Consider the following 27,051-nt stretch of genomic DNA (forward strand, 5'->3'; position numbering starts at 1 on the left):
GGTCTCGGTTCTTATGCCTATTAACTAATTGAACATAGGAATACACCAAATTCAGTTTTACAGACATGAAAAGAGATATTCATCACTCACGAAAACAAAAATATCAATGTTTTTGGATCCTAAACCCATGTTGCATAAATACCTAAACAGAATGTTGCACTTATTTAATAATTTAATAATTAAAACTTTATTTTAGCTTGTAACTTAAATTAAAGAGAAATACAAGGACTTTTATGAGACAAAAATACCAGCAGCATCAGATTTTGAGGAAGAATTTTTTGCGGTAGAGCAGGTAGGCAATGAAGACCCAAAGTGCAGTACCCCATATATTCTGGAAAAGCTGTTCCCAGTGACTTTCCTGAAAACGCATCTCCCAGCTGAAAGGAAAGTAAAATCCCAGCAGAGAGTGGCCAACGTAGACAAATATAGAGTTCATCCCTGCAAACAAATGCACAGTAAGCTTTTCTGGACTGGGTTGGCTGATAAAATTATGCTTTAAAGGAACAGTTCACCAAAAATGTATTCACTCTCTGGCCATCCAAGATGTAGATAAGCTTCTTCAACATCTCTCTTCTTCATGTTTCTTCATCAGAGCAGATTTGCATCATTTGCTCACCAATGAATCCTCTGCAGTGAATGGGTGCCGTCAGAATATGAGTCTAAACAGCTAATAAAAACATCACAATAATCCACAAGTAACTCCAGTGCATCAATTTACATCTTGTGAAGTGAAATGATGTGTGCTTGTAAGAAACAAAACCATCAATTTCATAATCCATAATAACGCTTCTCCCCGTGGTCCTCTTGTATATGAATCCACCGACATATTTGTGTAGAACTGTTTTGGACTGTTTCCACTTGTAAACAGTGCTTGATCTGTGCATATTTCTCTCCTGATACAGACTAGATGGCTTTTTCATTTGAGAAAGATGTTAACTGATGGACTGGAATTGTGTGGGTTACTTGTGGGTTATTGTGATGTTTTTATCAGCTGTTCGGACTCTCATTCTGACGGCACCCATTCACTGCAGAGGATCAATTGGTGAGCAAGTGATGCAATACTAAATTTTTGAATGAAGAAACAAACTCCTGCACAATTTGGATGGTCTGAGGGTAAATTTATTTTTGGGCAAACTATTCCTTTAAATAAATGAATTCTCATACCAGGATAAATGAAAGGTTGTCCTCCCCACCATTCCTTAATGTCTACAACGAAATACATCAGACCCAGCAGCACAAAGGACATGCAGCCCATGCAAGTAACAAATGACAGGGACCTGAAAAAGACAGCAGATGTTGTAGGATCTGAACCATTTGATAAGATGGAAAACATATATTGCAGACAAGACATATCAGTCCACAAAAATATCAAAAATGACCCTTAGAGGTGCACTGTGCTTTGCCAAACATTTCTTGTAACAGAGAGGACAACACAGTGCAGAACCAGGGACTAAATAATGTATATAGTAGTTTCTGTGCTTAGAGTAAGCCAATAAGAAACATAAGCATCCAAAGTGAAGGCTTGGCACCTGCTCAGTACAACTATGTCAATAAGTCATGTGCCTCTGTGTTCCTAAGTGCCAGGATGCTCGATGGAATTTTATCTAATGTAAAATGGTTGCGTCCCAGAGCATCGTTTATGTCAGCTGAAGTTGAGCCAAAAAAAAAAACAACTCTTGGCTGGGAGTTGATTACTTTTAGGGATGAAGACAGACACACTCAGGGGCTCAATAATGGGCATGATGAACTGCCCATATAAATTCAAGCAGGTATGTCTGTACTCAAACAGGTACAGTAGGGTTACAGAGACAGAGTGCATACAGCAAAGGCAAGATGAGATCAAATTTAATGCAAAAACCTTTACGCAGGTCTCTTATAGAAAAAATGATCAGTGTTTTTGCTTTGTTTCCCAGTTTAAATATTTTCAAAACAGTGTTGTTAGTGTAAACTAAAACCATTAAAATTGTAAAAAAAAGAAAAAGAGATTAATTAAAATGAATTAAAATGATGAAATTAAATCAAATTATGTGAAATATTAAATAAAAACTTTAAATAAAAATTAAATACAAATGATGTGAACTGAAATGAAATTCAGTTAAAGTTGAAGTACTAAAATGACTAAAACTGAAAAATAAATAGAAATATTAAAACTAAAGTAACATAATAACATAATAACACTAAAGTAATAACAAATAAATATAATATAAAAGCACATAACATTACTGAAACTCAAACTAAAATTAAAACATTTAAAGTATTAAACATTATTTAGCATTTACATAATGCAATATATTATATAGTAGTATATAAATAGCATAAATAATACCAAAATATATTTTTATTAATTTTTAAAATTATTTAAGTTTTAATTTTTCCCCATACCCCCCCTCCCCCCACAGTTTTTTTCTTTGCTTATATAGCATAAATCTCACAAATCCTTTTTGTTGTTTTTTCTTTTCTTTTTTTCTTTTTTGCATGTAGAGATGAACAATCGTATGATTGTCTACTGAACATTTCAGTTACATGCCATTATTTATTCTGAGGTGTTAGATGACAAATAATTTAATGTGCACCATTCTGAAGATGTAGGGCTGACCTCATCCTGCTCAATTTCACAACAGGCGGATGAGATAAGCCAGAGTTCTGCAAGATATATGGTTGGGAAAATAAAACTGCTCACTCTCTCTTGGCTGTAAAGAAGAGTGATCTAGTTGGACAGTGGATGTATCACCCGCCGCGTCTCACTCCTGTGCCAGTGGGGGTGATTATTTACAGGACGTTCTGTCGTTAGAGGTAAGTAAACGCGTGTTTTAGCAGCCTCTGATTTGTGCCTGCTGGAGTCTCATCCCTTCTTTTGTGGATGGAGAAGTAGCTGGATTTAGAGGGTAAGGAAGCACTTACCAAAGGTTTTTATTGACAGGTATAAATCCTTCGTCTCTTGTGCACTTAGAAAGGATGGCTGCAGAGATTCCCTGAGGATCAGAATAAAACAGATTTCAAATCAATGCAGACCTGTAAAGCAAGCACTATCAGACAACCCAAATGCAGCACCGCTAAGAATCAAGCAGATTGGCTGACGCTCCCGGGAGGTGAAGCCCCTCCAACTAACACACGCAACACAGATCCATCTCCTCATGCCTTACGCAAAAGCTCTCTTCTCAAGCGTTACATTTCTACATTGCAATACTTTTTTTTTTTTTTTTAAATGAACACCCTCGGTAATACATAATTAGCTCATCGATATCTCCGTACTTTCCCAGTTTATTGATTACATTAGAAATTGCAAACATTTTGTGTATTACAAGTTTTCTTAAATATGTTTAAATATGCAAATGAGGCATTATCTAATTCAATATCCATTTTCTGGCTCAATGTATTGGGAAAAAATCATTTTGAGAAAGCAGCCTTTAAATATATGTCTTGTAAATGAAATCTACAGACAATAGATAATATACAATAAAAACTTAAACATGGATTTTGGATGTTTTTTTTTCCACTAGTCTAAAACAACATGTATATGAAAAGCCAAATAGGCCAAAATTTCAAAACTGACCAGTTCATGAAATACTGTTTTTGACTGCAGTAAATCAGGCTCATTTAAAGGAATATTGTGCTTTTGTGAGGATATACAGTTCAGCATCCAAACCTGCTTGTTAGGAGGATATCCATCATTTGTATAGATGACAGAATCAATGGTGTGGAAATAGCCTGGTTGGCTCTAGATTGAGTCTCCAGGCTATGCAGGCAGGATGTGGGACAATCATTGATATGTGGGGCAATTGCTCAATTTCAATCTCAAACTGCGGAGTAGTGATCGTTGAACTTTAATTAACTCAGGGTCCTTGTTTATTGGCACGGTGAAGCATCAAATCATCCCACAATCTGACAAAGGACTCATGGAAATGATGACAAGACAACCCCTCTCCCTCTAGACGAGCAGCGTTTTATAACTGTTGATGTGGTGGGAGGTAATTTTTGTTTAACCAGGATAACGTATGTGAAGAGCACATTAACAGCACAAGAGGCTGTTGGAGATGTGCTGCTTAAAACATTCTCAGACCTCAGAGCTCTCCAGAGATGTCAATGATTTTGATTGTTTGCTTGTGCTATGAGATGAGCAGTGTTTATCGAGAAGCATGAAGCCTGTAACGGTCTTGTTGGTTGCCTAAATCCTTAGTTATATGCTTTGTGGTCCAATCCACAATCTATATTTTCTTTGACGTCAACGTAGGGATGAAGCATTGGGGAAAAGTTGAGAGGAAAGGAATAAAACATATCAACAGATGCTTTACAGCATATACAAATAAGGAATCTTTCCCCGTGCTATTCTATATATCTTCGAAAAACATGATCGCTTATCACTAAATCTGAATAAAAAAGGAAAATTTATTTAAATATGATGCAAGTGCTATATTATACATAAACCATCTTTGTATTGCACAATAAGAGGTAGTGTGTGAACAGCGGTGGCATAATTATTTGCTGTTGGCTAGTTTATTTTATCATGCTGTGCCTCTAGGTAAAGTGAAATAGATCTCTGTTCATTTATTTCAGCACCCCGAGCAGTGTGGCCCCATAATGCTGGCCAATATGATTCAACATACAGCTATAATGGCCCGATTTGTCATAGGGCTTGGGAATAATGAAATTTAAAATACTGGGATCAGGCATCTGCGTACTGTGGGTCTGGGTTCACAAAAAGCACACTCAAAATGCTTCACTGTGAGAAGAAGAGGAGGATTGTGATTAGGGTACATACTAAATAAATGTATACAAAGCAGTATATACATATCTATGTATATAAATAAAAATATAATATGCAAATACAAAATAATTTAACAACAGGGTATGAAAAAAGTTAATTATAAAAAAGAACTTCCATTTTCACTTTAATTTTGAAATGATTTTAGTTTTAAGTATAAACATCACTAAATAATGTTAGATTTATAGTAACTTGTGTGTTTTTTCCATTGCACTGCACTACTTTTCCATTGTTTTCCTATGTAAAATGCACTTGACAGAGACGTTTTTGACCATTTCACTCACACCTCACATTTTTAAGGCACCTTGTGCATGACACACTGTTCTAAAAAGCAGCACTCAAGTCAAAATAAGTTCAAATTTTTTAAAAATGCTTCTCAAGTCCTTGCGTTTTTCGCTATTCCACAAGCATAAGGCTACATAGTAAATGACTAGACTACAAAAATGTGTATAAAATATTAAAAACACTGTTTTCAAACAGGTTTCCCAAACATTCCCTCTGTCTCTCATTGTTTGGATAAAAAGATATCACCGCCCCAAATTCACGTGTGTTGCTGTTGTTGGGAAGGTCAAACAAACAAAGCAATGTTTTGAAAGTGTTTCATGAAAAAGTCAGCCTACCAATGGCTTACTGATAGTTTCTCTACATTTTAAGCTTGGATAAGTATTCAAACATCAAATAATTGCACACCTTAAGAAAAAACAAATGTGCTCTGAAAAAAAACGTTCCCTAGGAAACAAAGTATAAAGGATATATATCTTGGCACGAGTGAGAGATCCTTTGAGTAAGAACAGGACATTGTGTCAGCTTTCTGGAGGAGTTGAGGGTAACATTTGTCTGTCATAATTTAATGAATCTGACTCATAAAACAGATGTCATATGAAAAGGACATTTAGAAAAATTTGCACACTCATATAAATGGCCCAACCTCAAATCTTTAGTCCTTAATATATTTTAAAAATGAGATACAAGCTTTGCTAAGCCACAACATTCTTGCTCATATTAATAACGAACCGTGCAAGAATGACCGTAAGAGAAGCCATTGCTGAGAAATGCAGGTCATTTGCCCCCGTCATCCACAGCTTTATGTCCAGAGTTTGCCAGACAAAACCCCTCCATCAGCACCTGTTGTCTCTAGAGAGGGCATTCCAGCAGCTCTGCCTCCCGAAGTCCAAAACAAAACACAGAGGCAAGGTCTTTCATGGAAGAGAAGCTTGCAAACTCCCTTTCTGTGTAGATCCTGTGATCAACATATGCTGCATTGCGCAGAAACATGATTCTCGCTTAATAACCTTGAATAAATGACTACACAATTCGCTTTAGATTAAACACACCATATAACTTGAGCTTGCCTAACTCGTCATGCTCATTAAAACTGACAAAGACCAAAAAATACAGAGTGGTAATACATAGAGGGTTAATTCGCCCCACATGGTGCAATAAAAAAGCCTTTCTGCAAGTGAAGGACAGCAGTAAGTGAACTGTGCTGTCCTTGGAAAACATTTCTAGTAGCACATGGCCATTTCCCCTGAGACAGGGGTTTAAACATCCTCATGCACTTCCCACCCAGCCCAGTTTCTGCTCTTTTTGTCTGTGGGACCACCCAAATGGAGCACTTAACCCGCAAATCTGCCAGCCGTTCACTAATGTCATCTCAATCTAAGATCTAATCACTTTTTTGTTTCATAAACTCAAATCTCATCGCCGACCTGTAGCACAGAGGTCATAGTTTAGTTTAACGCTCATGTTCTGCAATTATTGACTTTTTGAGATTTTATATGTTTGGGGTCCCAGAGACATCAAAGCTGTATGCATAAGAATAATTAATTTCAATTATTTTTTTCTGAGAGCCAAAACATCATATACTACAGTATATCATTCAAAATTTTGAGTCAGTAAATCTTTTCTTTAAAAAAAAAACTACTTTTGCTGAGTAAAGATGCATTGAATTCAACAAAAGTGACAGTGAAGACATTTATAATAATACATTATAAATAATGTTATATAACATATTTCAATGTCAAATAAATGGTGTTCTTTTGAACTTTTTATTCATATTTCTATTCTAATCCTGATAAAAAAATGTTTTCACAAAAATATTAAACAACACAATTGTATTCAAATGCAATATATGTAATATATATATATATATATATATATATACATATATACATACAGTCATGGCCAAAAATATCTGCACCCTTGGTAAATATGATCAAAGAAGGCTGTGAAAATGAATCTTCATTGTTAATCCTTTTGATCTTTTATAAAAAAATTACAAAAATCTAACCTTTCATTGGATAGTAAGATTTTAAAATGGGGGGAAATATCATTATAAAATAAATGTTTTTCTATAATACACATTGGCCACAATTAACGGCCCTTTTATTCAGTACTTTTTGAAACCTCCATCTGCCAGTTTAACAGCTCTAAATTTTCTCCTATAATGCCTGATGAGGTCAGAGAACACCTGACAACAGATCAGAGACCATTCCTTCATCCAGAATCACTCCAGATCCTTTAGATTCCCAGCTTCATGTTGGTGCTTCTTCTCTTCAGTTCAACTCACTCATTTTCAACAGGGTTCAGGTCAGAGGAGAAAGGCCATAGCAGAAGCTTGGTTTTGTGCTCAGTGACCCATTTTTGTGTTGTTTTTGAGGTTTGTGTTTGTTGCTTTCTATTTTTGAGATTTGTGGTTATTGTACGGTTGGAAGATCCAAACATGGCCCATTATAAGATTTCTAACAGAGTCAGTCACTTATTGATTTTTTATCTGTTGATATTTTATAGAATCCATGATGTCATGTGTCTAAACAAGATGTCCAGGACCTCCAGCAGAAATATAGGCCCACAACATCAACAATACAGCAGTATATTTCATTGTACACATGGGGTACTTTTTATCCCTGTGTTCTCCAAACCCATCTTGAGTGTTTGCTGCTAAAAAGCTCATTTTTTAGTTTCATCTGACAATAGAAGCCAGTCCCATTTGAAGTTCCAGTCGTGTCTGATAACTGAATATGCTGGAGTTTGTTTTTGGATGAGCTAGCATAATTTTTCTTGAAACAATAATTGTGTCAAATGTGTATTTGAGAAAAACAATTATTTCATAATGATATTCCCCCCCATTTTAAATTCTTATTATCCAATGAAAGGTTAGATTTTTGTGATTTTTTTAAATAAAAGATCAAAAGGATTAACAATGCAGATTAATTTTCACAGCCTTCTTTGATCATATTTACCAAGGGTGCTGATATTTTTGGCCATGACTATATATATATATATATATAATTGTTTTTAAGTATAAACATGATTCTTTAAAGTATGTTTTTTTTTTTTTAAAGCTATTAAACATGGAATAAAACATGCTAAACAACAGTATAAATTAAACCTTTTTTCTGTCATGCATGACAGAAAGAACCAGAGGAAATTAACATGCAATAATACTGGTAAAACTCCAGATTCAAAAACCACCAGACATCCGTGAGCTCAACAACCAATCCGGTTCAGTCCCAAGAGGGGTGTGATAGCAATCTCTGCCTTGGAATTCATTCAGTGCATATATACACACATCATATGATACCTACCTATTTCATAAGCTGTCTACAACTACAAGCAATATAACATTTGTACATACAAGGCATTGCTGTATTGTACAGTTCTTGCTGTTTAAATCTACTTTTTTTCTTATACAAGTGTGTGCACGTACCAGGATGAGAGCCCAAATCAGGAATCGTGCCAGGATACTTTTATTCTCTTTACGATAAAACAGAAGAATCTTTCCAGCCTGTGGACACAAAGATTATTTCCAGTGTTAGACTAAATACTTAAACGTTTGACCATTTTCATAGCAAAATGATGCGTATTAAGCCTGCACTTTAGGCGAAATAGACCATAATCCTCTAAGTAAACTAAACTAATTAATAGCAAATAGACTGCAGGATAATAATGCTTATCATACGTCATACTGATATCATGTTCGGACAGAGAGAGAGGATGTGAGCAGTGGTTGTGGCCCTGAAAAATAGCTCAAGTTTCAACGTTCCCCGTGCAGCCATGCACGGCTGTGAAGTTGGCCGAGCTCACTGATTAATTCGGTGATGACGAATGAGCCTCAGCCGAGGACGCTGGAGCGGACGAACACAAACGGAAAGGCCGACACCTGCCGTGTTCTCAAAGACATGTTGATTGACGGGCTTGGCGCTAACTGTTTTTTGCCTCTGCCCACAGGGATTTCAGCATTGCAACTGAGTTTGCACGTCTAGTTCTCACCGATCACCGGGGCACTGTCACCATCAAAGGGTGAGAAACTTTTCTGACCTTTGCCAGAGACGCACACATCTGTCCACAGCAGCAAGGACCGCTGAGACAGAACAGCTGTTTGTCTAAGAACGCTGCCAGCAAATCCAGTCCAATATTATAGATTTGTCATTGTTCAGTGAACTAAAAGTGAAATTAATCAGTGAGACAAGAAGAGAACATGCTGAAAAGTCAATGATCTATAGTCTGTGAAATACACATTTTGGATAAGTCACATGTTGGGCTTTGGATTAGTTTTAGGCTTTCTCTCTCATTTGTCACTGGATCACTTTTGTGGAGTTGTCTTTGGTGCATATCCTTTAAGAAGTAAATTTGATTATTTATTTGTTTGTCAGTCAATTAATTAATTCATTTTTACTTTTTTATATATTTAACAAAGTTTATCTTATTTATACAGTTAGTTCTGGTTCTTTAATATGACCGGATTGCAAGACTGCAGATTTTCTTTTCTTTTTCTTTTATGTTGTATGTATGCATTGCATTGGAACTATTCTGCACTATTCATCAAAACAACTAAATAACTGTGCATATTGTACATAAAATGTAGATTACTCTTATAGATTAACTTATTGTTTATAGAACTATTGATGTTAACAGCAATATTTGTGACCCTGGACCACAAAAAGTCTTAAGTAGCACGGGTATATTTGTAGCAAAAGCCAAAAATACATTGTATGGGTCAAAATTATTGATTTTTTTGTATGCCAAAAATCATTAGGATATAAGGTAAAGCTCATGTTCTATGAAGATATTTTGTAACTTTCTTACCGTAAATATATTAAAACTTAATTTTTGATTGGTAATATGCATTGCTAAGGACTTCATTTGGACAGCTTTAAAAGCAATTTTCTCAATATTTAGATTTTTTGCACCCTCGGATTCCAGATATTTAAAACTTGAATCTCAGCCAAATATTGTCCTATCCTAACAAACCATACATCAATGGAAAGTTTATTTATTCAGCTTTCAGATGGTGTTTAAATCTCAATTTTGAAAATTTGACCCTTATGACTGGTTTTGTGGTCCAGGGTCACATTTTTTAGATATTGCTTAAATACTGTATCTTCAATTACCTGCATGCCAAAGAATCCCATGACTATGGAATTAATTGTACCCAGAACACCCTCTGGGTCGAAAGGCTCGGTTGTATGATACAAGACCTACAGAAACAGAAAAGATACATTTTCTGTAATGTAATCCATACAATCCCAATCATTTTAATCATTCTAATTATAGCTGTGATTTCACTTAAGAGAGTGATAATGTACAATCAGCCATTATTGCAAATATTCCAAGTCAATAAATGGACATATTGATTTGCGAAACCATGGAGTGATACAAGAGACACAATAATATCTCAGTGCAGGAAATTGGTTGCCAGGGGCAATCGTCAAATATACATTTTTGCTCTTATTATACATAACAAAGCCAACTGATCAATCAGAGTCAAGTATTCCGTGTCAGATATTTACTGCATTGAACTGGTTTAAGATGACCGTAAATGATTCACACCTTGCATGTTGGATACCAGAAGATGTTGTCCCCAAATAACCACCGGTCTATATATGCAGCTGCTCCTCCTGTGCAGTTGGGGTATAAACCATCATCTCCAATACCACCAGCTCCTAAATAACCACTAGCAGAGGAAACAATATAATATTCACTACCTTTAAAATCAAAGCTTTGGGTTGGTATGAGTTTTTAAAACGTTTTTGAAAGTCTCTTATAAGCTCACCGAGGTTGCATTTATTTGAATGCAAATACAGTAAAACAGTAATATTGTGAAATATTATTACAATATTTCAAAATAGCTGTTTTAATATATTTTAAAATCTAATATGCTGATATTAAGATCAATAAAGATTTCTTATTCTTGTTAATGTTAAAAACAGTTGTGATGATTAATAATTTTGTGGAAACCATGCAACATTTTTTCAAGATTCTTTAATGAATAGAAAGCTAAAAAAATAGCATTTATGTGAAATACAATTTTCTTGTAACAATGTAAAATCTTAATGTCACATTTAATCAATTTAATGCATCCTTGCTGAATAAAATTCACTTCTTTAAATTTATTTTTACTCACTCCAAACATTTGAAGGGTAATGTATGAGTTTCTTGTCATTCAAATTAATATATTATAGAAATGTAACAATTCATTATTCAGTTTTCAGAAGCACATATTGTTCCAAAACAGCTTTTCAAAGAAACAGCCAAAGGCAACAGTGACAAGAAAAACATATATTGAAAAGTCTTTGGTTTAATTATTTAGAAGGAAGTGTGTTTGTTGATAGCAAAACACAAGGACAATGACTGCGAGGTCAAAATGTTTTTTATTCAAGCAGAGTTATCTGCGCTCTGCATGTGATCATCAATGTCATGATGGGTCAGACACATTGAAAAAAAATCTTGAAGGAGAGGAGAAGGAGGACGTAAATGGAAGGTTGAGCGGATACGAGAAGAAAAAGGGAGAGAGGCAGAGAAAGGAAGATGAATCCTTTCTCCCTGCCTCCTTTTAGTGCACATGACAGACTGAGATTGGCTAATTATCCCCTCTGAAGCGGCCGCCAAACACTCATAAATCACAGATCTCATAAGAGCTGCACAACACGGGCTTGTACGGCACACACCCTCGTGCGTTCACCAACTCACAAAGACAACGCCACACAAATGACCATATTGCAATGAATATATATGCACATTCGTGATGTAAATGTACAACATAACCGCCATCCCACATATATTCTCAGCGGCGCGCTTGTGTAATAATGCCAACATATATGTCACCCAAGGAATTAGCTTGATGTATGAATGACATTATTATTATGTTAATAAAGGGATGAACTGCAGTTAAATCAGGCTTGACAGACACATTACACATTAATTATTGAATGCACAGGATTTATATTCGATATTATTGCGTTTGTAGTGTTGACTGTGATAGTTAAATCTTCTTCGCAAATGTGTACGGTCAAAGCTTGACGCTAATATGAACTCACGTGGGGCAGTTTGGAACAGGCAGTAAGAAAGTGAGACACAACCACATGGTCTCCAGCAACACAACGAAGATCCACTCAGGCCAGTATAAAACCAAATCTTGAATAGGGTTCCACCAGTAATGCTGAGGAGAACATGCAGAAAGCAAACAGGGTTAGTAATCATTCAGTCGTGCATGTATATATTATAAGATTCAATAGTAATAAGCTAATCAAAAACAATTATTTGACATATTAACATATTGACATCATCTTTCTGTAACCTCTAGCAATTAATCATTATTTCAGAACAAGTGTCTTCCTGTACAGATGTCTGATCTGAGAGAAATGTGAGCCATAGAGTTTAACCCACCTCCCTCAAGGGGATCTCTCTGTGGGGAGAGAAAGTCTGCGTCAGAGCCAGGACAAAATAGGTGAAACCCAAACGCTGGAGCACTCCGGGTATCCGTAGCCAGGACCAGGATACTAACACATTTATGCACACACACAAATATAAACATACGATTACTATTACAGACTATTGATGGAAAGACACACTCACATATAATGTATTTTTAATAGGGTTGCATTTAATAGAAGTCAGCAAGCAAGTCAGTGTAGGGCTTTTGTTTCTTTAGCTGTACAAGTGTTTTACCTATAAATTTTATATCTTCCTTTGGATACATTACTGTAAATATTGTCAGGATTTTGTAAAATCTAACAGGAATTTCTTATAGTAAGACTTTTTCTATGAAACCAGTGCAGGCTAATCCATTTTCTGTCATAACATAAATGATCTAAAAATACACTATATTGTAGGATAATAGCATATAAGTACTGTATATAATATTTGCAATTTACAATAATACATATCCCTTTTACACTTACAGTATATATACTTTTAAAGTTAACAAGAATTAGAAACTACTTTAACTGATATATAACCAGCTTAAGTGTATCCAACTATACAACCTTATATATATTTTTAAAGAAGTTCTATTGATCATTCCTGAATCCTGAAAAAAATACCAGTTTCCACAGAAATATTAAGCAGGAAAACTATTTTCAACCTTAAGCATCAAATCAGCATATTAGAATTATTTCTGAGTAATGGCTATTGAAAATTCAGTTTTCAGCCATAAAATGAATAAATTAGATTTTAAAATGTATTAAAATAGAAAACTGTTCTTTTAAGCTGTAATACTATTTCACGATATACATTTTTTACTGTTCTTTTGAATCAAATAAATGTAGCCTTGCATAAGAGAAAAATAGATATATATAAAAAAATAGTGCTGTCAAACGATTGATTTCGATTAATCGCATCCAAAATAAAAGTTTTTGTTCACATAATATATGTATGTGTGCTGTGTATATTTATTATGTATATATAAATACACACACATGCTTGTATATATTTCAGAAAAATGTTGTTTATATATTAAATATATTTATTTATAATATAAATTATATGATGTGTAAATACATATAAATATTTTCAAAATATATACTGTATGTGTGTGTATTTATATATATACATAATAAATATACACAGCACATACATATATTTTTTAAACATTTATTTTGGATGCGATTAATAGCGATTAATCGTTTGACAGCACTAAAAAAAAAACATACCAACCACCAAATTTATAGTATATATACATCAGGAAATATATATTTATTTATTTCCTGGTTCGGTTCATTAAATAATTTTATATAATTGTAATTTTATTAAACTGTAAAACTACTACTGTGAACATACAGCAACCAGTAGCAAGGTTTGAGCACTCCTAGGTGTTGTGTTGTTTTTCACTGAAGAGCAGATTAATGTCCATAACACAGTGTAATGATGATTATGCTGACACAGGCCCAGGCTGAGGTGAGAAGTCTTTCACTGCAGGACTCTAGAGGTGTGATCTACCCTGCCGGAGACTAATAATGCTTATCTGAGGAGATGCTGGCGGGGAGGGTGATGGGAGCGAGCGATATAGAGCGAGAGATTGATGGTAATCTGCACATTAGTTAATTGAAAACCTCTTTGTGGCACGTACCAAGGGCCACAAGAAACAATATAATACTGATCATTGATCCAACAAATCAAATAAAAAGCGGAAACACTCCACCTCTGCGCATGGAGACAGGAAGTGGTTTGGTGACTAATGGTATCTGTCAATTAAATCCCATATGCACACACTCTCTAGAGCAAATCTACTGTGCAATTTATCAATCAAAGAATTGACAGTCAGTAATTTTGCAAAAATATTAGTTTACAATCAACATCGTAACGCTTTAAAAGTGTTTACCTGTGTTCACTGAAGCTTAGTGTGAGTTAAATTATGAAAGGAGAAACAGTAGGCTAATTATTATGCAGAAGTGGGACTGTTTTGGTAGATTTGCAATGATAAAAGCATTAATGCATTATGTTTCTAAGATTAATGTTCTTTAAGTTTCAAGGATGATAATGGCTTCAGTGGCCAAGCAGAGACAGACCGACTAAAATCCTCACTGGTGCCATGTTTAAATAGATCATTTAGTCAAATGATTTTCAATGAATTGTAATACATTTTGTTGCATTTGAATGCAGGTATACTGGTGTAAAATGGTTTCTAAACATCATTCTGAGTGATTCACAGGCTGAGGTATCAGATATGGAGAGAGTAAATTTTGCAGTTTAGGGCAAAAGCTGTAATTACATTACATGAAGTTCCATAAAATCCGCTGTGCAGCTGGCATGATGAAACCCTATCTGTGATAATTGGCCATTAACGCCAGGCTTGTTTTTGCTCTGTGCACCTCTGTTCAACGGCTCCAGATATTATGATTGCCACTGGATCACTGGAAAGTATCACAATATTTTTATTAACTTAGTTACACATCCATCCTGCCAGACAGCTAAGCTGCTTTGGCTAATGTATGAGCAATGCTCTGTCAGATGACTCTCCCTACCCTCCTCGCTTTACCCTGACAGTCCTAATGTGCTGCTATGAGACCCTGGATAAGAAATTTTGGCTTTCTTTCTTTCATCATTAACAGAGGCTAATTGACTTCATTTGCAAAATGAGGAGATGGGGACTTGAATATGTAATGCTTTCGTATTACTTCAGAAAAAGTTCACAGTCTTTGTTAATAAGGAGGCAGATTGAAGGGTGCATGTCACTCTTTGTCTGGTATCAGTCACTGCCAGTCAGAATAGAACAACTGTAATGAGTCTTCTAGCTTTCTATTGTACTATGATAAATCCAATGCAATTCAAGCTGAAGCATCATGCCAATTCAAATAGAGGAGGCATGTGCATCATTGACGTTTGGTGACGTCGATGCAACTAAATTATTATTGAAAATGTATTTCTTAAAAGACTTGACTATCCCATCTTATATTTACAGAAAAAACTAAAAAAATTAACTAAAAAGCCACCATGTGAGCCAGCACCACCACTGGTGCCCTTCAAAAATAAAAAAAAAATTAAATCAAAAATATGATATGACTGTTGAAGAAAAGGACTGGAAAATATGTATAGCCTACTCACAATATCCATCTCTTGGGCTGTAGTTCAAGAAGCAGAAACCGATGAGCATCAGGACAATGGTTCTCCATGTAACCTTGCGAAGAAGCTGTGGCCATGGAACACCTTTCCTATGCATCGAGGTGAATGCTAGCACTACAGAAGTACCTATGATGAACACAAACCTTGCCAAAGAATTAAAGATAGTATTATTGTACATAACATACTGTGCATCACTACATATGTATGCTTTTGGGATATATTTGCATTGGTTAATGCAAGATTTTTAGTAATTCAGAATTTTGTTTGTCAAATGAGGGGTACGCTCTAAAAAAATGCTGGGTTAAATACAACCAGCGCTGGGTAAAATATGGACAAACTCAGCGATTGGGTTGTTTTGATCCAGCGGTTGGGTTACTGCCCAGAATGTTGGGGTAAACATTTAACCCAACTGTTGGTTGAAAACAACCCAGTCGCTGGGTTGTATTTAACCCAGCATTATTTAGAGTGTAGATTGTGTACGTATGGCTTTTTCCATAACAAACAAATCCACAATTTAAGGTTACTGCATTGCTTGGTCTCTATACATAGAGGAATCTGCATTCCATTCATCATGAATTAAAGTAGTCTGGGTATTACAAGCTTTATGTATACTCTCAGAGAAAGAAAGATTAATTGGCATAGGCAAAGCATTTTAAACGGTGGTGGGTTGGAAAAGCCTTAAATCTGAAAGGTTCTGAAGGCAGATCCAAACTGTTGGACTGAAGTCCCACTCTTTTCCATATTAATCTCAAAAATGGAAAGTCATAATTCTCCATCGATTCATTAAGTACATGCTGGGAGCTCACCAAGGCATCAAAAGATCAGCTACTGTGAGACCTGTAACGTACATGGAAAAAGACATTTATACACATGAAAACACACACACACACACACACACACAAACAAACACACAGATCTGGGGCATGTCTGTATACAGTTGCTGGAATGTTGGCTGTTTGATTGACATATAGGAAATGCATTATCTTATTGCTGAATGACTGACAAATTTAGTTTTATCCTCATAATCACACTTAATTGTAAACTAATGCTGTCACTCAGAGCGTAGCAACTGATGATAAAAGATTGTGTGCCTTTAAAAACATTGTTTTCTCATTATTTTTCGATTTTCAGACAGCAAATGATTTATAAATGCTCATACAGCCATGACAGAGGAGGCCTCACACTAATATGAAAATCCATCTGCTTTCCCTTATGATCAATACAATTCTGCTGATATGATGAAGAGGCCATTATGAGCCTTAAATTGGGTTCATCTGTGAATACTCCAGGAGATGTGCTTCGTAATAGACCCCCATTAAAATTTAACATGCAGCCCCTTCTCATCTGCGTCCTTTGAGGATGTTCATCCAAAAGTTATACTGTAGATGTGAAGCATGAAATGCATGTTGAATTAAAGTGTCTCTTTGATAAAGCAGCACTTTAAATGTAAGTATCTGATATCAGAACATTATGTCTTTGGTAGCCTGTGAAGATTTATGGGGCATCATTTAAGCTTTCATTTCTTATTGGATGCACTTAATAGTGGTATTTATCTAAAAATGCCAAATTAATAACTTTATTATTTGTAAGTGTATATTACTAACTCGGTTCCAGCCAAAAGCAAAAACAACGACAAGAGCTGAAAATACTAAATGTTTAAGTGAAACATTCAGACGCCAAATTATTTTAGTTGACAAATTAAAAGACAATGAGTGAATTATTCTTCATTAGTTACAATATGGAGCCCTGTACAGAGTAACAATTAGAGAGATCATACCAGGTCAACATATATGTAACCAATCAGCAAAATAACTCACCATTCCAAGGTGCATGTTGGAAAAACCAGTAACCACCTCCACCATAGTTCACAAACACCATGACCGTCAGAGAAAATCTGTAAACAAAATGACACAAAAAATGCAATCAGAATATAGTACTTTTTAATGAAAACATATTATCTAAAAATTAATCTTAAGCAAATATTAAGACTATTAATTATTAATATTGTTGACAAGCAAAATTTCAGAATTTCAACAAAGATTTTGACAAAAGATGTTCTTTTTTTCAATTAATTTCTTTCTTTTTTCATTTGTTCAAATGAGATTCAGAATATTCTTACAGTTTATACAAGATACAACATACATTAACATTAAAACGTTTGGGGTTAGTAAGATATTGTTTTAAAGAAATTAATACATTCATTCAGCAAAGTGTTAAATTGATCAAAAGTGACAATAAAGAGAGTTATAACTCTACCAAACAAAATGTATCTATCTACCTACATACCTACCTACCTATCTATCTAGCTAGCTATATATATATATATATATATATATACCGGGTTGGACCCCTTTTTGCCTTCAGAACTGCCTTAATTCTTCGTGGCATAGATTCAACAAGGTGTTGGAAACATTCCTCTGAGATTTTGGTCCATATTGATATGATAGCATCACGCAGTTGCTGCAGATTTGTCGGCTGCACATCCATGATGCGAATCTCCCGTTCCACCACATCCCAAAGGTGCTCTATTGGATTGAGATCTGGTGACTGTAGAGGCCATTTGAGTAAAGTGAACTCATTGTCATGTTCAAGAAACCATGGACATGGTCAGCAACAATACTCAGGTAGGCTGTACTGTTTAAACGATGCTCAATTGGTACTAAGGGGCCCAAAGTGTGCCAAGAATATATCCCCCACACCATTACACCACCACCACCAGCCTGAACCGTTGAGATGGATCCATGCTTTAATGTACTTTACGTCAAATTCTGACCCTACCATCTGAATGTCGCAGCAGAAATCGAGACTCATCAGACCAGGCAGCGTTTTTCCAATCTTCTATTGTCCAATTTTGGTGAGCCTGTGCAAATTGTAGCCTCCGTTTCCTGTTCTTAGCTGACAGGAGCAGCACCCGGTGTGGTCTTCTGCTGCTGTAGCCCATATGCTTCAGGGTTCAACGTGTTGTGCATTCAGAGATGGTATTCTGCATACCTTGGTTGCAACGAGTGGTTATTTGAGTTACTGTTGCCTTTCTATCATCTCTAACCAGTCTGCCCATTCTCCTCTGACCTCTGCCATCAACAAGGCATTTTCATCCACACAACTGCCGCTCACTGGATATTTTCTCTTTTTCGGACCATTCTTTGTAAACCCTAGAGATGGTTGTGCGTGAAAATCCCAGTAGATCAGCAGTTTTTGAAATACTCAGACCAGCCCATCTGACACCAACAACCATTCCACGTTCAAAGTCACTTAAATCCCCTTTCTTCCCCATTCTGATGCTCGGTTTGAACTTCAGCAAGTCGTCTTCACCACACTTTCTAGTCATCAGAGAATCCTGAAAAAATGCATCATGGTTTCTACAAAAATACTGTCTTAACTTAAGCAGCACAATTGTTTTCAACATTGATAATAAGGAATGTTTTCTGAGTGCCAAATCAGCATATTAGAATGATTTCTGAAGAATCATGTGACACTGAAGACTTCACATAATGTGCCATCCTGTACCATCACAGGAATAAATTACAATTTAAATATATTAAAATAGAAAACAGTTATTTAGATTGTAATAATATTTTACTGTATTTTTGTTTATGAGCTTTGATGAGCATAAGAGACGTCTTTCATTGTACTAACCCTAAACTTTTGAACAGTTAAGAACAGACAAATGAGCAAAAATTATAAATTATCTTTACAATATCATTTGGTACCTCAACTGTCACTTGTACATTTAAGGTAGACTGTATCAGTATTATGGATCATAAGGCCAGAAGGTGTGGCATTTGTTTTGTATATCAGAGACAAAATGCTGTGTAAGGTAATGCAACCTAAGCATTATGAATCACTCAGGAAATGAACGGTTGTCCTCTGAATCGCCTCACCCAGAAGTGCTGACTAAAGCCCTCTGCTGTAATTTATTGTAGACGTGTAACTTAGCGCAAGGAAGCCAAGCTGCAACTTACTGTGCATGATGGAACACTACATTGAATTAGCAACAGCAAGAGATGCTTTTTATTGCACGTCAGAAAATGCATGTTTGCACAATACAACATAAATATACCCGTGGACATGAAATTGATTTTTGTGATCAGACCCTGAGACAACACCTCAGCTATTAAACTGACAACACTCGAATCGTGGCGTTGAAGTGTTCTCTTTGGTCTCTCTGTATAAGAACATACTGAGAAACCAAAGTACTGCATGGACCTTCAGATAAACTTCATTCTATCTAACCAATCTAAATTTTTCCTCACCAAATTCAATTAGGAGATCAGAACTGAGACCATTACTGCTCCTTTTAGGCCTAACCTGCTGATACAAGATTTTAATCACATGCCATCCTCTAAAGAGCACTATTAAAGCAGGCATGTCTTTGTCTTTCTTCTCTCTCTCTTTTACACACATACTCTTTCTCACACACAGTTTGTGACTGCATCCATTAGTATCCATAGTAACGATGACAAAGGTTAAGTCATTTTCAAGATGAGACTATGGCACAATGTTTGCAATGTAGCATGTTATAGCCAATCATATTAATAAAAAATCCCTCGGTGTTTGGGAGGCTTTCACCCTCTTAAAAAAACCCTTCCAGGGCAGATTAAATATTTTATTGCTTTAAGCTTTCTTTGTTTTTCTGTCATAACCTTTAAGTTATCAAAAAACCGCAACAGACACTAAAACAATGTTGTGTCTTTGTGTTACCTCTTATTAACCATTGTTGTTAACAAGTACAAAATTCATTTTGGCAGTAACTCCCAGTGTATATTTATCATTGTCATTTTATCCCAGAGCTATAGCTCTTTGTAATTCCTGAGTGGGCACATTTGTAATTTATACATACTGCAGTTTTCACTTTAAAAAGCCTGAGATTTCAAATAAAACTAGTACAGTAACACTTGTATACTTAAATTACTAAAATAAGGAGTTGAATAACACGACTTGCAATGGAAGTACAATCTGAAAATAATTTACATTCAAATTAAATTACGTAGTTGATGCTAATCATTTGTGATTTGTAATTTACAGTATATAAACACATTTGTGATTTATATAAACAGCAGTTTCCAGAAACAGAAGCTTGAGATATCAAATAAAACTAGTGCAGGTCAAATTTAAACACTTAAATATGTAAAACTATTAAAATCGAGGAGTTGCAATGGGAGTATGATTACCATTCAAATTAAATGACATAAAAGAAGATGTTTTGAAGAATGTGGGGAACCAAAGAGATGATGGTCCCCATTGACTTTCACAGCATGGAAAAATACATGAGGAAGTCAATGGGGACCATCAACTATTTGGTTACACACATTCTTGAAAATATCTTCTTTTGTGCTAAGCAGAAAAAATAAATTTATACAGGTTTGGAACAACTTGAAGGTGAGTAAATGATGACAGAACTTTCATTTTTGGTTGAACTATCCTTCCAGTCGCCAAGAACAAAACAAAAGATTTGCACGTTAGCAAACTGACTTGTTTCCTGCTTAGAAAAGTACAGGGTATATTTAACTGAATGAGCACATTTTGAAGTACATTTGCTGTTAGCGTAACTTATCATCACAAAACCACCAGCGTCAATTTGTAATCACAAATATGAGGAAACTGGCTGCAGGCTTTTGGCTGGCGAGATTAAAAACCAAATCCTTTTAAAAAAATTAAAATGCAAACAAAGTCTACAGTTATACTATATTTCATGTTGATGGCAACTGATGAATTGAGGGTGCTGTTCTTCAGCTCTGAGAAAAACCGTAGTCGCAACAATTTCACCGGGGCGGTGGGCAGATGACAGATGCTTCTGTCTTCAGTGAAAAGTTTTGACTCATTGCTGGACAGGCCATATTTCATGTTATACAGCAAGGGACTTGCAACACTACAGGCTTTCTCTAGGTTGATATGCTCACAAAGAGCCAAAGACATCCACTGACATTATTAAGTTCCGTGTATAGCCAAATCAGGGACCCCAAGTGTATATTGTAGTGTTGATTTTGTTTTGGATCCGCAATAGCTGCAAAGCTCTTGTGAAATATCATACTTTTTCTGCAGAATCCAATATTACCTCGGCATCATGAATCAACGGACCTGACAAGCCAGCTGTGATGTCATACTCTGAGTCTATATGTATGAGATGATGTCTATATCATATTCAAATTCAGCACTCTAGTGCCAGATTACAGAATACTTCGGCTGTAATGAAGGAAATGTTGAAACAAAGAACCAAAGTCTCCGGCCACACTGATAAAACCATTAGGCTTAAAAAGGAAATGGACTGTTTCATATCCAATAGTAAAAGCAGGTATAGACTGAGTGGAACATCTGTTTTTATCAGTACTGCAGTTTAGAAAGGAATATGATTACGAATGTGAATGAAACATTTATGAATTGCGCTAAAAGTTTCACATAAAGAGGCTGGAACAAAACTATTGGCAATTCTAAGAATCATAAAAGCTTGGTTATTCTAACTGTCATTGACAGCACAAATTGCCACTGGTGATTGCTATCTGAAAAGCACTTTTGCAACACACATGGATTATCCATTACACAAATCTTGATCTTTGGGAAGTCATATCCTCTCCAGCTCCAGATCTACAATCTGCTGAATATGTGCTGATATGCTCCTTGTTATTACATCAATTACTGAGAAGTTGGAGGTCAAAGCCGTAGCAGCTTCCTGTTTCGGGTGAGGCGTGCTTCTGCATTTGCCCCCGAGCCACTATCAAGCCCTGCTGGGCTTCCCGATTAAATCACATCACCCTTGCTCAACAGCAATCCACTGTTCCCTACCACAGAGGCAAAATATATTAGAGATGATGCCTAGAGCGACCTCTGTAAACAATGGCTCGAGTGAGTGTATGTCCAGCTTGTGACCCCTTACAATCTCTTTAGTCCCACAATGCATTCTCTGAGCAAATGCGGCTGTCAAGCCAATGACAATTGATAGGTATTAATAGGTTCATAGAATTTAGAGAGTTCAACATGTTCAAAATTAAGTTACCATTTTAGGCCAAATAACTGAAAAGTCATTTTTTGGCACATACCCTCGAAATGTGTCCAGTGACTTCAGCCTTGATGACTTTGATTTACTTTTGTCCACAGAATGTTCATTATTCACCTCATCCTAAAAAACAAAAATAATCAATTCAGTATGACATTAAAAAGGTCAGTTTTAAGATTACAAAGGTGTATTTGTAAATATGCCTTCATATCTATTATTTATTATTTTATTATTTCATGCTTTGAAACGTTTCAAAGCATAAAATAATAAAATAATAAATAATAGATATGAAGGCATATATACAGGTGCTGGTCATAAAATTAGAATATCATGAAAAAGTTGATTTATTTCAGTAATACCATTCAAAAAGTGAAACTTGTATATTAGATTCATTCATTACACACAGACTGATATATTTCAAATGTTTATTTCCTTTAATTTTGACGATTATAACTGACAACTAATGAAAGTCCCAAATTCAGTATCTCAGAAAATTAGAATATCAATTAAGACCAATGCAAAAAAAATTATTTTTAGAAATGTTGGCCAACTGAAAAGTATGAACATGAAAAGTATGAGCATGTACAGCACTCAATATTTAGTTGGGGCTCCTTTGGCCTGGATTACTGCAGCAATGCGGCGTGGCATGGAGTCGATCAGTCTGTGGCACTGCTCAGGTGTTATGAGAGCCCATGTTGCTCTGATAGTGGCCTTCAGCTCTTCTGAATTGTTGGGTCTGGCGTATTGCATCTTCCTCTTCACAATACCCCATAGGTTTTCTATTTGGAATATAATTTCAATTTTTTTGTTTTCGAGTTTGCTGGCCAATCAAGAACAGGGATACCATGGTCCTTAAACCAGGTACTGGTAGCTTTAGCAGTGTGTGCAGGTGCCAAGTCCTGTTGGAAAATGAAATCTGCATCTCCATAAAGTTGGTCAGCAGCAGGAAATATGAAGTGCTCTAAAACTTCCTGGTAGACGGCTGCTTTGACCTTGGACCTCAGAAAACACAATGGACCATCACCAGCAGATGACATGGCACCCCAAACCATCAATGACTGTGGAAACTTTACACTGGACCTCAAGCAACGTGGATTATGTGCCTCTCCTCTCTTCCTCCAGACTCTGGGACCTTGATTTCCAAAGGAAATGCAAAATTTACTTTCATCAGAGAACATAACTTTGGACCACTCAGCAGCAGTCCAGTCAAGACGCTTCTGACGCTGTCTCTTGTTCAATAGTGGCTTGACACAAGGAATGCGACAGCTGAAACCCATGTCTTGCATACGTCTGTGCGTGGTGGTTCTTGAAGCACTGACTCCAGCTGCAGTCCACTCTTTGTGAATCTCCCCCACATTTTTTAATGGGTTTTGTTTCACAATCCTCTCCAGGGTGCGGTTATCCCTATTGCTTGTACACTTTTTTCTACCACATCTTGTCCTTCCCTTCGCCTCTCTATTAATGTGCTTGGACACAGAGCTCTGTGAACAGCCAGCCTCTTTAGCAATGACCTTTTGTGTGTTGCCCTCCTTGTGCAAGGTGTCAATGGTCATCTTTTGGACAACTGTCAAGTCAGCAGTCTTCCCCATGATTGTGTAGCCTACAGAACTAGACTGAGAGACCATTTAAAGGCTTTTGCAGGTGTTTTGAGTTCATTAGCTGATTAGAGTGTGGCACCAGGTGTCTTCAATATTGAACATTTTCACAATATTCTAATTTTCTGAGATACTGAATTTGGGACTTTCATTAGTTGTCAGTTATAATCGTCAAAATTAAAGGAAATAAACATTTGAAATATATCCGTCTGTGTGTAATGAATTGATCTAATATACAAGTTTCACTTTTTGAATGGTATTACTGAAATAAATCAACTTTTTCATGATATTCTAATTTTATGACCAGCACCTGTATATATATACAGTGCCTTGCGAAAGTATTCATACCCCTTAATTTTTTCACATTTTGTTATGTTGTTGGCTCATGTTAAACTGCTTCAAATTACTTTTTTCCCACATCAATCTACACTCCATACTCCATACTGACAAAGAAAAAACTGAATTGTCACAACAATTCGTAAATTTATTAAAAATAAAAAACTGAAATAAGTACATTGAATAAATATTCATACCCTTAACTAAATACTTAGCTGAAACACCTTTACAGTCTCAAGTCTTTTTTGTTTGATGCGACAAACTTTGCTCATCAGCATTTGGCAATTATCTGCTATTATTCTCCTCATCTCTTCACCTCTCAAGCTCTGGCAGGTTGGATGGGGCAAATGCACATTTTCAGGTTTCTTCAGAAATAATTGATTGGATTCAATCCCAGGCTGTGGCTGAGCCACTCAAGGACATTCATAGAGTTGTCTGTAAGCCACTCTTGCTGTGTGCTAGGGTCATTGTCCTGTTGGATGGTGAACCTTCTGCGCCCAGTCTGAGGTTCTGAATGCTGTGAATTAGGTTTTCATAAAGGCTCTCTCTATATTTTGCTACACTGGGCGTTCCTTCTACTCTGACGAGTCCCTCAGTCACTGCCACTGAAAAACAGCCCAACAATATGAGCCTGCTGCCAGTACACTATACTTTTGGGATGGTACTCTGCAGGTGATGAGCAGAGCTGGTTTCCTTCAAACATGATGCTTAGAATTGAGGTTCATAAGACCAGAAAATCTTGTTTCTCAGAGTCTGAGGGTCCTTTAGGTGCTTTTTTGTAAATTCCAAGTGTGTTTTCATGTGTCTTAACTGAAGAGAGGATTGAGTCTTGCCACACCGCCATAAAACCCAGATTGGTGAAGTGTTGCAGTGATGTTTGTCCTTCTGTAGATTTCTCCTCATCTCCGCATATGATCATTGAGCTACTTTTATTCTTGAGTTCAATCTAATTTTTGGCTAATTTTATCTGTAAAAGAAAACCTGCCTAATAATTCTGCACACCTGAAATAAGGAGTTTTTGACTTTCAGCCTTCATGGACAATTATATATCACTTATAAATGATGAATTACAAAATCAATACTAGTTATTAAGATTGATGTGGTTTGGAATTGGTAAAATGTTCTTGGAAAAAAAAAAGACAAAAATATCAACTTGCCCAATAATTCTGCACACACTGTATATATATATATATATATATATATATATATATATATATGAACATATATAAATACACATAAAATTTATATCATAAAGCATTTACAGTTTTAGCATTTGACACTGTTTTGTCAGGAAAAATATTGATTATAGTTTGTCAAATGAGCATACTATAAATAAATGTTCAAAATCAGTCATTGCTTTGGCCATGTTTGTGGAGCATGAACAGCCAATAGCACATGTTTGGGAAGCATGAATAGTTTCTCTCATTTCCAAAGAAATATGTTCCCATTCACCATATGGTCTTGTGATGGCAGTGAGATCCATCACAAAGGAATTAGCATCACCCTCTTCCTGCTCTGGCTCTCCACACAACTGGATGAAAGTCCGCAGACAAAGCTAATCAAACATTCAGACCAGGACAATCAAACAAGATCTCAGAAAATTAAACTATATCCGTTACAAGGCTCTTTGTATATCTCTATCAGCCGTTTGATTTTTAGATGTGATCATCCTGGAAATTTCAGATTACAGTTGCTATGAACTAAGCATAAACAAATGCACAGTGTATGACGCATAACAGCTGTTCCTATTGTATTATGTATGAACCGTTTTGCCCTCACCAGTTCTATGGAGCTTTGAGATCCGTGACGGCAGATACGGTTCTTTAGCCTCTGTGTACAGCTGCATCTGTAGTGGTATAAAACATATTTTATTTTAATAAAATATATTTCATTTTGAAATCAACTTTAAAAAAAATATATATTTATATACTCTTCAAAAGTTTGGAAGAAGTCTCTTATGCTCACCAAGGCTGCATTATTTCAAACTAAATATAGAGTAAAAGCAGTAATATTATGAAATAATAATGCAATTTAAAACAACTGATTCCTGAATTTTCAGTAGCCATTATGTCTTTAGCATCACATTATCCTTTGGAAATCATTCTAATATACTGTTTTGATGCTCAAGAAACATTTCTTATTGTTATTAATGTAAAACAATTGATTTTTGGACGAATAGAAAGGTCAATAAAATTTTAAATATAAATCTTTTGCAACATTATAAACATCCTGACTTTCGATCAATTTAATGCATCCTTGCTGAATAAAAGTATTCATTACTTTAAAAAACTGACCCCAAACTTTTGAACAGCAGTGTAATTGTAAAAACAGGTAATATTATTACCTGAGTATATAAGGCAAAGAGGTCCAAAATACAGTGATAGAAGCCAGAATCAAGAATGCCGCCAACAGCGCTGAGAAATCAATATCAAATAAATAAGAGCAATGGTTATACAAACTTCTACTGCGTCTAATTAAAAAATAAAGGGTTACAAACATGTTCAATTTCTACGATTTTCTCAGCC

The 27,051-nt window shown here is 35.7% G+C and overlaps 1 protein-coding gene across 1 annotated transcript in view; it reads right to left on the minus strand.

The window, feature by feature from the left end:
* Positions 1-256: 256 nt before the first annotated feature.
* The window catches only part of LOC306882182 (heparan-alpha-glucosaminide N-acetyltransferase), a gene marked incomplete at both ends in the record, with an annotated part of 31,681 nt that continues 4,886 nt past the window's right edge, over positions 257-27,051 (minus strand). The window contains 14 exons of the mRNA XM_079436655.1: positions 257-438; positions 1,165-1,277; positions 2,902-2,972; positions 8,472-8,549; positions 10,156-10,242; positions 10,595-10,718; positions 12,082-12,203; positions 12,431-12,543; positions 15,587-15,747; positions 16,411-16,441; positions 17,422-17,498; positions 22,639-22,718; positions 26,306-26,372; positions 26,871-26,940. Of these exons, the coding sequence (XP_079292781.1) occupies positions 257-438; positions 1,165-1,277; positions 2,902-2,972; positions 8,472-8,549; positions 10,156-10,242; positions 10,595-10,718; positions 12,082-12,203; positions 12,431-12,543; positions 15,587-15,747; positions 16,411-16,441; positions 17,422-17,498; positions 22,639-22,718; positions 26,306-26,372; positions 26,871-26,940 (1,376 nt within the window). The remainder of the gene's footprint in view (positions 439-1,164; positions 1,278-2,901; positions 2,973-8,471; positions 8,550-10,155; positions 10,243-10,594; positions 10,719-12,081; positions 12,204-12,430; positions 12,544-15,586; positions 15,748-16,410; positions 16,442-17,421; positions 17,499-22,638; positions 22,719-26,305; positions 26,373-26,870; positions 26,941-27,051) is intronic.

Source organism: Barbus barbus (assembly GCF_936440315.1).
Source record: "Barbus barbus genome assembly, chromosome: 16".
Classification (NCBI taxonomy): Eukaryota; Metazoa; Chordata; class Actinopteri; order Cypriniformes; family Cyprinidae; genus Barbus; species Barbus barbus.